Genomic DNA, 13,848 nt, shown 5'->3' on the forward strand with positions numbered 1-13,848 from the left:
CAGAGGGGAAAACTTCCGTTGAGATGCTGAGTTCTCCTTCATGGGTTTTGTGTCGATTTAGTGCATTAGATATCTGAGTTTCTGATTTTACAGATGAAAAGTTTCCCGTCTCTCTCATGATATGTAAAACACGCAGCTGTGATATATCTTTGGCTCTTAATGATAGTGACTGATTATCAAACTTCTGTTGCCAAAATCCGTAAATGCTCTGCGTATGTTTTCCTTGTTCTGGTCACTAAGCATTGGGGATAGTTAACAGGACGAAGGGGAGGGGATTGGTTGATGTCTTCTGACAACTAAAGCTCCAGAGAGAAAGATAGGGTACAAAGTAGATTGCAGTGTATTTGTGAATTTACTGCATTTGTAAGCATTAACTTAAAATCCATTTGAGATCGTACATAGCCTGAAAGAACCTAAGGGAGAGTGTGTTTCCGTAAGTACTTATAGAAGAGAATTTGAAGTTTTCATTTTTCTTAAATTTGCAGGACCTAGGGATTGACAAGCTTTATGGCACATTATGTTAATGGTGTGAATAATTTATAATATCTGTGTGTTTAACTTTTTATGTCCTGATAAGGCTATTGACAATTCTACCTTTCTGAGGCTCTTTGAGGTTGAGGGTGGTTTCTTTAGAAACTTGGAAACCATCAAGAGTAAAACAGGCTTTGGGACTTGAGTTTCAACCGGTGACCGTACAAAGTGCTCCCATGCGGCTGTGCCTATGAGGAGGATGGGAGGGGATGTAGAGATGCCCAGGGAGCCGCTGTCAGACCGGCTTCCCAACGAGAGGTCACGGCCCCTGTCTCTCAAGTGGTCCCCAAATCTCCAGTGAAGCCCTTTGATCCCATATCCCGGATTTCAGGTGCTCCCAGGAAACTTCTCAGGTGAATCTGCTCTGTTGGTTCTTGGTAAATGTTGTAGTTAGCTCAAACGAACCTCAGCCTAGCCTAACTAAGGATGATCTCTTTCTTAGCTAGATAGACAGCACCGAATTTCTTTGTTGGTTTTCCTTCATGCCGTTACTCCCCACCATGAACATGATAAATTGATCATTTTGATGGCAGCTTTGTTTCTCCTTGTATGTTTATTGTTACATTACATTGACATGCAGGGTAAAATGTACCCAAGTAGAAACTCCAGCTTTGCTGCTTTTTAAAAAAATTTATCTTTTTATTTTACTTTTATTTCTCATTGAAGTATAGTTGATTTACAATGTTGTATTCATTTCAGGTGTACAGCAAAGTGATTCAGTTTATGTATATATAATGTATTATATATATTCTTTTTCAGATTTGCGCTTTCTAGTCAGATCACTTAATCTCTATGGGAAATCTGTATAGTTAGGGATCTGGGCCAGGAATTTGAACTCAGGTCCTTTGCCAGACTAGTGTTATGATGATACCTCCCTACCTTGTATGAGCCAAATACGGCACCACCCACATCTCCTTCTGAGGCTTCCTTTCTGCTTGCTTTTCAGAAATGTGAAAATAAAAACTGGAGAATGGTTCTTTGAGGAACGAGCCAGGAAATTTCCAACTGAAGGTAAATGCTCTCAAAACGTTTACTAAAGAAATATGACGTATTCCCAGTTTAAAAACATTTGCTGTTAAGATTTTGAACATGAAAAACTTAACAAGACGTGGTGTATGGGCTTCTGTCCGGTCAGCCCTCCTGTTCCTTTTGTCTAAACTTTCCTGCCTCTGCCCCTCAGCGCATGCGGTTTACCACCTTCGCTTGTGGGGTTTCCCTCTGTCCCCGCACTTACCCCACCCCTAACCCTGCTGAAATCCACCTGTTTTCCATGAAGTTTCCCTGACTTCTGCTTCTGGGGGTGATGTCTCCCTCTTCCGAAACACCAGTTTGTAAATACATCTCTTCCATCATTGTTGCAATGCCTCATATTATATCATTATTTGTGCGCTTCTCTTTCTCTCCACAAGCAGAAACTGCTTTTAAAATCTTATTAGCCCCAAACCTTGATCAAAATGATTGAATGAATAACTGAAGGCCACAGTGAGTGGACTGCGTTAGAATTTAGCAGATATCGGTGACCATGAAGTGAGCACATGTGATTATGTGAGTGGAGGTGTGTATTTGGTTCGTGTACCCGGATGTCTTGTAAAGTACTTGCAAAGTTGACGTAATGGTGTGATTAGTAACTGGGACTCAAGGCCATGGAGAAAACGGGTCACGCTTTGGTTACTGAAGTGTCACGTCACAGCAAGTGAGCTGTGCAGATAAGAGGGTAACTTATCAGGCAGAGGCGCACACATGTGTCATCAGAATAGCGCAGAGGCAGCATGGCTCTGTACACCCCATCTGTCCACGGTGGTAACACAGGTGGCACCCGTCTCTGATGTGTCACCGTGGGGACTGCGCACAGGGGAGCCTGGACCTCTCACTGTTGTGGCCCCTCCCGTCGCGGAGCACAGGCTCCGGATGCACACAGGCCCAGAGGCCATGGCTCACGGGCCCAGCCGCTCCGCGGCACGTGGGATCCTCCCGGACTGGGACACGAACCCGTGTCCCCTGCACCGGCAGACGGACTCCCAACCACTGCGCCACCAGGGAAGCCCTAGAAACACTTTTTTTTTTTCTGGTGGGGGGGAATAGTAACAGTTTGAGGTGGAGAAATAAGCTATTTAGCCTCAACCAAAGTGTGTGTTGGCACGTAAAGGAAGCCATTCGTCTGGGTGTTGACAATCAGCTTTCATAAAAGCACTGTGCACCGAGATTTAGTCGGCGGTAAATTCTCCCCTGGATTACATTCCTGACTCTTCTTACTCAAGAAAAAGTGATGATTCTGCAGAGTTGATTAGAAATCTGGAGGAATATATAATACTGATGGGAGTGCTCAAGCCCAGAAAAAAAACTGCAGCGTGTATGACTTTTATCTAGACCTGTGTTTCTCAATCCTTTTTTCTCTAGTGTCCTCTCTCTAGTTCCCAAACAGCCTTGTTAACACTTTTTCCCCTAAATATTACCAGTCCATGAAAGTTTCATATCACAGGTATACTGCATAACTATAGCTATATATTTATGTATGGAGGCCTTTTGGAGCAGAGCACAAATCATTGAGATATCTAAAGATTTTTTTTATCTTCCGAGCAGTGTTTGCTCCCTTGGGGCCATCAGCCTATATCCATTGCATCACCTAAGCAAGCCGTGGCAGTCTGGAGTCTTCCTATACATTTTATTGTTTTGATTCTTGAAAATACTTTTCAGTTGGGAGGCTAGGGTTTTATTCAGGCGGTAGATAGATTCTCATTTTTTACATCTAGTCCTAGTTCATAAAAAGTCTGTAGGAAGTGAAGTTTCTGTTACCTCTCAAACCACCTCACTGAAGACATCCCAGAATTTTTTTAATACATTGTAAGTTTCGGTATCATTACTTCAGATGGGAAATTGATTTGCAGGCCAGAATACGTGTGTGCACGTGCGTGTGTCCAGCACTCTTCTGAGTGAGAGGAAGAAGTAGGTTATCCTGGTGACAGGAAGGGGAGGAGGAAAGAAATGAGACTGACTTCCCGGGTTTCTCGTTCTTGTCCAGTGACTTTCCACCAGAGTGAAAACATCAGTGAGGAAAAAAATTAGAGGAATGAAAGTCAGCCTAAGCATAAATCATCCTTTTAAATTTTTGTTGTCTATTCCCAAGGTATAAAACAAACCAAAGAAAAACGACTCCTTCCTTCTCTTCAATGCTTCCTCAAATGCTGAGGTGCCTCGTTTTCCTATTGTCCTATTTTAGTAGAGTTGGGCTCGGAAGGCGTGGCGAGATGAAGAAAAGTGCCATGTTTGGGGGTCACAAGTAGGACTGTGCGCCAGACCACAGGTGGGGGGAGGTGGGGAGGAGATGAGTCAGCAGAGGTGGTCCAGGCTAGGATGCTGCAGGTTTACCTGGACAGGCGGAAACTCTGCCACACTTATCTCTGTCCCCAAAAGAGATTGAACTGAGTTTGGGTGCTCTATCAAGTTGAGGGCCAGGTAGGAAAACAGAAACCACGCAGATTGGAAGAAACGGAATTTAGTTTAGGGAATAGGTTCAACAGGTATTGTTGGAGGACTGGAAAGGCAGAAGGAGACCAGCGAGGGAGCACAGAGATGGTGACTGCAGGCAGCAGTACACCGCCAGGGCTGCTGGTGAAGAGGAAGGGTCAGGCCCCTCCCCCCTCCCTGACTCCCGGCTCCCTTTCCCACTCCCTGCTGGGCCCTAATAGGCAGCCAGCTGCCACCTCGTGCTCTGATGTGTTTGAGAAAAAGTGTGATTCTGCGTATTCCCTAGTGTGTTCGTCGTAATGGTGTGAACACGGCTCTTTCCAGCCTTCTGCCTCCTAAGTGGAAGCTAGGAAAATGCGATGGTGGCTTAAACCAGGAAAGGGGACGAGACAGCTCAGATTTGTGCCTCTTTCTAGGCATTAGTTACCTATTGCTGGGTTAAAAATTCCTCCCCAACTTAGTGGCTTAAAACAGTTAACATTATCATTTTATATGGTTTCTGTCCCCAGCTGAAGGCTTGCCTGGGGTTGGGGGATCTGCCTTCTGGGGGCTCAGGACGCATGTACCTGACTAGTTAATGCTGCTGTTAGCAGGGGGCTTTGTTTCCTCCACGCCTAGACCTCTCCACGGGGCGGTTTGAGGGCCCTCACGACATGGCGACTGGCTTCCCGCAGGGCAAGTGACCCAAGACAGACCAAGGCAGAGCTCTGCGATCCATCTTCATATTAAAAATTTTTTTTATTGTGAAATTTATACGTGATATGAAATTTACTATTTTAACCGTTTTTAACTGTATAGTTCAATGGCGTTAAGTACATGCACTTGTTCTGCAACCATCACTACTGTCCATCTTCAGAATTTATCATCCCACGGTCTCCCCTTGCAAAGCCCCTTGTAACCACGATCCTACTTTCTATTTTCTGTCTCCATCAGTATCCTTATGGCCTAGCATCAGAAGTCACACCCTGTCACTCCTGCTGTATCCTGTAGGTCAGCTCTATTCACAAGGGTGTGGATATCAGGAGGGAGGAGGCTAGCTGCCGCATCCTGTATTCCCTATCCCGAGCCTGGGACCTCGGAATCCTTCACTCCTCCCTCTTCCTCCCCAGGCCACGTCCAGTGAGTCAGCAGATGCTGCCATTTGTCCTGCCCCCGTCTCTTCAGTCTTCCTCTGGCCCTTCATTCCCACTTCAGTGCTGTAGCCCCTGGCTCATCTCCATGACTCCACCTGCTTCCCCATACTCCATCCTCTGTGAGGGGGGAGATTTCTTTTCTCTTTTAAAATAAGTTATTTTCTGATTATAGAAGTAATGCCTATTCATTGCAGAATATTTGGGAAATGCAGAACAATAGACAGGCAATAAAAATCCCACCGCTGGTTAAAACTACTGTTAGTTAGGGACCTCCCTGGAGGTCCAGTAGTTATGACTCCACGCTTCCACTGCAGGGGACGTGGGTTTGATCCCTGGTGGGGGAACTAAGATCCCACATGTCACGCGCACAGACAAAAAAAAAAAAAAACCCCAAACAAAAAAGCCACTGTTAATTGCACACACGTGCACCACACACACACATGCACACACTCTCCTGGCCCTCTTTCTAGGTGATCCTGTCCATGTGGGTGCACATACAGACTTAGCAATTTTTAAAAAAAATTTATTTATTTTTGGCTGTGTTGGTTCTTCGTTGCTGCACACGGGCTGTCTCTAGTTGCGGCGAGTGGGGGCTACTCTTTGTTGCGGTGTGCAGGCTTCTCATTGCGATGCTTTCTCTTGTTGCAGAGGACGGGCTGTAGGTGCACGGGCTTCAGTAGTTGTGGCACAAGGGCTCAGTAGTTGTGGCTCGTGGGTTCTAGAGTGCAGGCTCAGTAGTTGTGGTGCACGGGCTTAGTTGCTCTGCGGCACGTGGGATCTTCCCGGACCAGGGATTGAACCCGTGTCCCCTGCATTGGCAGGCAGATTCTTAACCACTGCGCCACCAGGGAAGTCCCCAGACTTAGCAATTTTTAAAGTGTGTTTGTGGTCAGAGTATATATAGGTTTTTGTCTTGCTTTTAAAATTCAGCTTAGCATAAACATGTCCTCATGCTATTAAGACCTTCCAACATACATTCATGACTACATAACATGTATCAGATGGATGTACTACCGTTTATTAACTTGTTCCCTCTTGTCTGTGAGTGTATCGCTGTATTCAAATTATCATACTGTAGATAATTCTGCAGTGAACAGCCTGTACAGGTATCTTGGCATCTCTGTTCATTTCCTTTGGACAGATTCTTAGGAGAATGACTGGTCAGACGTGTGAACACTTGAGAGGCTTGACGTGTTTTGCCAGACTCCCCTCGGGGAAATGTGCGCACATTCACCCGACACTGGCAGGCTCGGGTCCGAGAGCGGCCCCCTCACCACACTCTGGCCCCCATTACATCCTGTCTTCTTGAACATGATTTCAAGTTATATTTGTGATTCTGTTCTGAATGTAAACCTAATATACATTCATTTAAAAAAAAACTGAAGAAAAGCATAAGCATATTGAAAATATGGTGACGTCACCCTGAGAACTGTTTATAGTTGGGGCATGTCATTTCTGTTATGTGGTGAATATATGTATCCATATATGTATATGGATGACGCTACACACACATTTAAAAAAGCATTTAGACTAAGCCGTAAGGAATTGATATTTTTAGGTAAAAAAAAAATTGAATAGAGGCAATTTCATGAGTTGAGCTAATGTGTTTACAAAATTGGGATCAAATGGTACATAGACTTTTATACTGATATTTCTTCATCTAGTAATTTACAAAGAACATTTTCTTCATATCCTTAAATGTCATTTACTATATGATTTCTGGTGACTGCATCTCATTCCATCGTTGGAATGTGACAGCATTTATGTAACCAAATTGCTATTGTTGTAAAGTTAGGGAATTTCAAGTTTTGTTGTTACATTTTTGGGAGCTTATAATATTATTAAAATAATAAATAAAAGTGCAGTGAACATGCTGGTAGATAAATCCTTGTCATGTCTCTGAATACTTCCAGAAGCAGAAGGACAAGATGAAAGGTTTGGCACATTGCCTCCAGGAAGGGTGTACCCTTCTTCTCACCAGTAGGAACTATCCTTAAAAATAAACAACAGCATCTTTGTCGTCTGGTAAAACCACATTTGTCATCCAGAATAGTTGCTTGCTGTTTAAATTCTTGCCATGACTAATGGGGTTGAATATTTTCCACCTTTTTGACCTTCTGTAGTTGTTCTTCATATTAAGGGTGTTTGCCCTCTTTGGTCTTGTAAGTTGAATATGTACCTTTATGTTTTCTGACAGTTTTTTTTTCCCTTGTTGATAGTCACAGCTACCTTTTCCTGTATAATTTCTTTCTTTTATGCTTAAAGACTCCTTCCTTATCCTGCCATCGGTTGGATATCCATATTTACTTCTAATTTCTATGTTTTATTTACGTTCAACTCTTCACAATGCATCAGGAGGCCGGATCTAATTTTACTTTATTCTCCCAAGCATCAGTTTTCTCAGTACAATTTGTTCTATAATCAGTCCCTTCCCCATTGGCTTGTAACTCAGGGCCATTGATTTGCACAGCTTCAAGGTACCGCTCACCTTGTACCCCAGCCCTGAGCTCTGGCGGGGTGGCGGGGTTGACCACATGGATGACACACCCAGATTTTGAATCCTTTGAGGCTATGAGCTATGAGCAAATGAGTAAGTGAATGAATGAAGCAAGGATAGAGCTGTTCAGAGATAAAAGGTGTTGCTATATGTAGTAGTACCCATTGCCAGTGGTGGCACTGACTAGGCACCTAAGAACGAAAACAGAGTTCTTTTCCTTTTGGGCATCCAGAAACCTACAGCTAAATTTAATGTCCAGTTGAAGTAATTCCAGGAATCAGTATGCCCTCTGTCACCCAATTTCCTTCTTTTATGCTTCTACTTATCTCTTTTAATGGTCCTATTGGATATGTGCCATTTAAGATAAATGCTCCCCAAATTTCCCTCGAAAATAGATAAGGTGTAAGTAATAATCCAGTGAAGAAGAATAGGTATTAATTGTGGTAGTTTGTTTTGCTAATCTTCCAACCATTAAAAAGATTTAAAACCAAACAATGAGCCCCAGTTCTCCATTTTTGCAGGGAGATGATATGAAAAGTATTTAAATATTTTGCTCTCCTTAAAATTTTTTTTTCTGATTATAGACTGGCTTTTTTTTCCCTCTAAGATCTTGTAATTTAATATTTAGTTTTGTTGTCTTAACTCCTTATATGCCATAGTTGCATTTCATCTGTGGTATATCAGAGTGATCAAAATGCACAGATTTTCAAGGGCATCCAGGGCGTCTTTAAGCAGCTCCCTGCCCTTCTGGTACTGTTACCTCCCCCTCCACTCTCAGGCACTTGGGAATCTCCCTGCAGAGGGTTTTACTGCCGCTTCTGAGGCCCCTGCTCGAGGATCAGCTGAGGGCTCTTTCATATTAAATTCAAAGTTGTGATTCAGTGGGACCAGGTGGGACCCAAGAGTATGTACAGACATCGCTTGATATCCACGTGGTTTGGGTCCAGTACCCCTTGGGTACCAAAATCTGAGGATGCTCAAGTCCCTTATATGCAATGGTGTAGTATTTTCATATAACCTGTCTACATCCTCCTGTATACTTTAAAGCATCTTTAGATTCCTTATAATACCTAATACAATGTAATATACGATGTAAATAGCTGTAAATACTATGTAAATAGTCTCCAGTGTGCCACAAATTCAAGTTTTGCTTTTTGGAGCTTTCTGGAATTTTTGTTTTTTGAAAGTTTTCCACCGAGGTTGGTTGAATACAGATGTAGATCCCGTGGACACAGGGTCCGACTATATTTAACAAGTCCCCAGGTAATTCTTCTTATGCTCTTTAAGTTTGAGAGGCGCTGGTAAAGTAGCAAATTTAATGAACAATTGTGATGGAACTTTTCGATATCACTAATAACTAGAAAACAGACTGAAACCCATCTTTACTTCCTCTTTTGGCATCTGCTAAGCATATAAAGAGAGTGCCCTCTTCTGGCTCCTTGCTGTACAGGTACATGTTTTTACTTTATTCTTTAAAAAGAGATATTTTTACAACCGTGACATCTTATGACTTGATATTTGAGTTTAAAAGCAGAAAGGTCATGGCACTAATACTTTTAATACTAGTACTTTTCAAGTTTAAAAATGATCAAATGTGATATATAAACAATATATTGTGGTTTTTGCTCTTGTCGATAACTGGGGAAATCATGTAGGAAGACTTCACTTTAGACAGAGCCTCTGTTAATGGTCTTGGGGACCTACTATATAACTAACCAGGATGATACTATGCCTAATAATTATGAAGGGAAATAACTTTTCTCTCCCCTTCTCAGTGGTGAATGTGATTCAGTTCTTCGTGTGACTTTTCAGAGTTTTATTCTTGGATGTAGTCCATCTGACCGCAGGGCCATCATGACGGCATCTGACTGGCTGTGTGTGCCTGAAACACTCAGGTTTGTGAATTAAAAGAAGTGGGCACCAGCATGTATGTAGTGACTCTATCACAAGGCCCTGCCTTTATCGCGTCTCTACTTATTGGCTCAGAAAAGCACTTCCCCCGCAATTTAGAGGATTCTACAAAAATGATTCAGGCACAAGCTTTCTGTAAGTTACAAATGCAGTGCTAGTGCTTACGTGCATGAGAGGGTGTCTTTATGAAATCATGTTTATTTCCAGGTATAAAATTTTGCATATGCTTTTGTCTTATTTTAAAGAAAATGTGGCATCTTACTCGGTTGAATATTTTCTTCTCACTACTCTCTTTAGGAGGAAAAGACAAAATAGGTACCCAGAAGAGAGCGTGGTGAAATGATTTTCAGAAGAAGTGATTTTCCCAGCTGATTGGATTGCTTGTCACGTCCCTGATGGATGTTTAGACTGGACCATTTAAACTGGTTAGAACAGAAACTATCAAGTCAGATAATGGTTAATGCAGTGAAGTAAGACCTTGACCTTCGAACTTTATTTTCAACCAGTGTTTCTAGGTGATAATCTTCTGGAGGCAGGTTCTTGAGTTTGGTCATCTTTGGTTTCGTGATGCCTTTGACTTTGTCCATAGCAGCAACTCAAAAACTGAATTGTTTAGACTGTCCAAGTTTCTTGGAAACTATCGATTCACCCCAGATACATATTTTTTGTATTTCAAATATTCGCCAGGAGACTAGGGCTTCCCTGCTGCCTTCTGAGCCGCAGTGCTCCTACCAGGAGCATTTCTCTGTCTCTGCCCCTCCCGCCATCCCCCATGCTCTGTCCACTACCCCTTGATAATGAGGCCGTCTAGGCAGCCCACGTCTTTGGTCTTGAATTGTCAAGACCAACTTGCTCTCCGTCATCACTTTTCCTAGTTAAATGAACAGAATGGGAAACCAAGGTGAAATAGTTGAATACGATTTCTGAATTCAGAATTCATATGCTTACATGTTTAGACTAAAATACTGACTAGGGTAGTTCCCAGGGAGTATCTTGACAATTGGACAGTAAACTATTTATATGAATACACTTTTTAAAAGACCAGACACACATACACTTAAACAAGAAATCATTTTATTTTATTTTTTTTAGGTATTTAGTCTTTATTCTGAAGCTGATAGACAACAGTTTTTTTTTATTTTTTTTATACAGCAGGTTCTTATTAGTCATCAATTTTATACACATCAGTGTATACATGTCAATCCCAATCGCCCAATTCATCACACCACCACCACCACCCCGCCGTGGCTTTACCTCCTTGGTGTCCATACGTTTCTTCTCTACATCTGTGTCTCAATTTCTGCCCTGCAAACTGGTTCGTCTGTACCATTTTTCTAGGTTCCACATATATGCGTTAATATATGATATTTGTCTTTCTCTTTCTGACTTACTTCACTCTGTATGACAGTCTCTAGATCCATCCACGTCTCAACAAATGACCCAATTTCGTTCCTTTTTATGGCTGAGTAATATTCCATTGTATATATGTACCACATCTTCTTTATCCGTTCGTCTGTCGATGGGCATTTAGGTTGCTTCCATGACCTGGCTATTGTAAATAGTGCTGCAGTGAACGTTGTGGTACATGACTCTTTGAATTATGGTTTTCTCAGGTATATGCCCAGTAGTGGGATTGCTGGGTCATATGGTAGTTCTATTTTTAGTTTTTTAAGGAACCTCCATACTGTTCTCCATAGTGGCTGTATCAGTTTACATTCCCACCAACAGTGCAAGAGGGTTCCCTTTTCTCCACACCCTCTCCAGCATTTGTTATTTGTAGACTTGTTAATGATGGCCATTCTGACCAGTGTGAGGTGATACCTCACTGTAGTTCTGATTTGCATTTCTCTAATGATTAGTGATGTTGAGCAGCTTTTCATGTGCTTCTTGGCCATCTGCATGTTGTCTTTGGAGAAATGTCTGTTTAGATATTCTGCCCAGTTTTGGATGGGGTTATTTGTTTTCTTAATATTGAGCTGCATGAGCTGTTTATATATTTTGGAGATTAATCCTTTGTCCATTGATTTGCAAATATTTTCTCCCATTCTGAGGGTTGTCTTTTCTTCTTGTTTATGGTTTCCTTTGCTGTGCAAAAGCTTTTAAATTTCCTTAGGTCCCATTTGTTTATTTTTGTTTTTATTTCCATTACTCTAGTAGGTGGATCAAAAAAGATCTTGCTGTGATTTATGTCAAAGAGTGTTCTTCCTATGTTTTCCTCTAAGAGTTTTATAGTGTCTGGTCTTATGTTTAGGTCTCGAATCCATTTTGAGTTTATTTTTGTGTATGGTGTTAGGGAGTGTTCTAATTTCGTTCTTTACATGTAGCTGTCCAGTTTTCCCAGCACCACTTATTGAAGAGACTGTCTTTTCTCCATTGTATATCCTTGCCTCCTTTGTCATAGATTAGTTGACCATAGGTGCGTGGGTTTATCTCTGGGGTTTCTATCTTACTCCATTGATCTATGTTTCTGTTTTTGTGCCAGTACCACATTGTCTTGATTACTGTAGCTTTGTAGTATAGTATGAAGTCAGGGAGTCTGATTCCTCCAGCTCTGTTTTTTCCCTCAAGACTGCTTTGGCTATTCGGGGTCTTTTGTGTCTCCATACAAATTTTAAGATTTTTTGGTTCTAGTTCTGTAAAAAATGCCATTGGTAATTTGATAGGGATTGCATTGAATCTGTAGATTGCTTTGGGTAGTATAGTCATTTTCACAATATTCTTCCAATCCAAGAACATGGTTTATCTCCCCATCTTTTGGTATCATCTTTAATTTGTTTCATCAGTGTCTTATAGTTTTCTGCATACAGGTCTTTTGTCTCCCTAGGTAGGTTTATTCCTAGGTATTTTATTCTTTTTGTTGCAGTGGTAAATGGGAGTGTTTCCTTAATTTCTCTTTCAGATTTTTCATCATTAGTGTATAGGAATGCAAGAGATTTCTGTGCATTAATTTTGTATCCTGCTACTTTACCAAATTCATTGATTTGCTCTAGTAGTTTTGTGGTGGCATCTTTAGGATTCTCTATGTATAGTATCATGTCATCTGCAAAGAATGACAGTTTTACTTCTTCTTTTCCAATTTGTATTCCTTTTATTTCTTTTTCTTCCCTGATTGCTGTGGCTAGAACTTCCAAAACTATGTTGAATAATAGTGGTGAGAGTGGACATCCTTGTCTTGTCCTTGATCTTAGAGGAAATGCTTACAGTTTTTCACCATTGAGAATGATGTTTGCTGTGGGTTTGTCATATATGGCCTTTATTATGTTGAGGTAGGTTCCCTCTATGCCCACTTTCTGGAGAGTTTTGATCATAAATGGGTGTTGAATTTTGTCAAAAGCTTTCTCTGCATCTATTGAGATGATCATATGGGTTTTATTCTTCAATTTGTTAATATGGTGTATCACATTGACCGATTTGCATATATTGAAGAATCCTTGTGTCAGTGGGATAAACCCCACTTGATCATGGTATATGATCCCTTTAATGTGTTGTTGGATTCTGTTTGCTAGTATTTTGTTGAGGGTTTTTGCATCTATATTCATCAGTGATATTAGTCTGTAATTTTCTTTTTTTGTAGTATCTTTGTCTGGTTTTGGTATCAGGGTGATGGTGGCTTCATAGAATGAGTTTGGGAGTGTTCCTTCCTCTGCAATTTTTTGGAAGAGTTTGAGAAGGATGGCTGTTAGCTCTTCTCTAAATGTTTGATAGAATTCACCTGTGAAACCATCTGGTCCTGGACTTTTGTTTGTTGGAAGATTTTTAATCACAGTTTCAGTTTCATTACTTGTGATTGGTCTGTTCATGTTTTCTGTTTCTTCCTGCTTCAGTCTTGGAAGGTTATATCTTTCTAAGAATTTGTCCATTTCTTCCAGGTTGTCCATTTTATTGGCATACAGTTGCTTGTAGTAGTGTCTTAGGATGTTTTGTATTTCTGCGGTGTCTGTTGTAATTTCTCCCTTTTCATTTCTAATTTTATTGATTTGAGTCCTCTCCCTCTTGATGAGTCTGGCTAATGGTTTATCAATTTTGTTTTATCTTCTCAAAGAACCAGCTTTTAGTTTTATTGATCTTTGCTATTCTTTGTTTCTATTTCAGTTATTTCTGGTCTGATCTTTATGATTTCTTTCCTCCTGCTAACTTTGGGTTTTGTTTGTTCTTCTTTCTCTAGTTCCTTTAGGTGTAGCATTAGGTTGTTTATCTGAGATTTTTCTTGTTTCTTGAGGTAGGCTTGTGTAGCTATAAACTTCCCTCTTAGAACTGCTTTTGCTGCATCCCATAGGTTTTGGATCATAGTGTTTTCATTGTCACTTGTCT

The 13,848-nt window shown here is 41.2% G+C and overlaps 1 protein-coding gene across 4 annotated transcripts in view; it reads left to right on the forward strand.

Annotated features, from left to right (window-relative positions):
• Positions 1-13,848, forward strand: part of SYTL3 (synaptotagmin like 3) — an 86,563-nt gene that overhangs the window by 23,340 nt on the left and 49,375 nt on the right. For all 4 annotated transcript variants that reach the window (XM_029223954.1, XM_029223958.1, XM_029223957.1 and 1 more), the window contains one exon: positions 1,478-1,542. In XM_029223954.1, the coding sequence (XP_029079787.1) occupies positions 1,478-1,542 (65 nt within the window). The remainder of the gene's footprint in view (positions 1-1,477; positions 1,543-13,848) is intronic.

This window comes from Monodon monoceros, unplaced genomic scaffold (assembly GCF_005190385.1).
Source record: "Monodon monoceros isolate NGI ecotype Baffin Bay Population unplaced genomic scaffold, NGI_Narwhal_1 Super_Scaffold_15, whole genome shotgun sequence".
NCBI classification, from domain to species: domain Eukaryota; kingdom Metazoa; phylum Chordata; class Mammalia; order Artiodactyla; family Monodontidae; genus Monodon; species Monodon monoceros.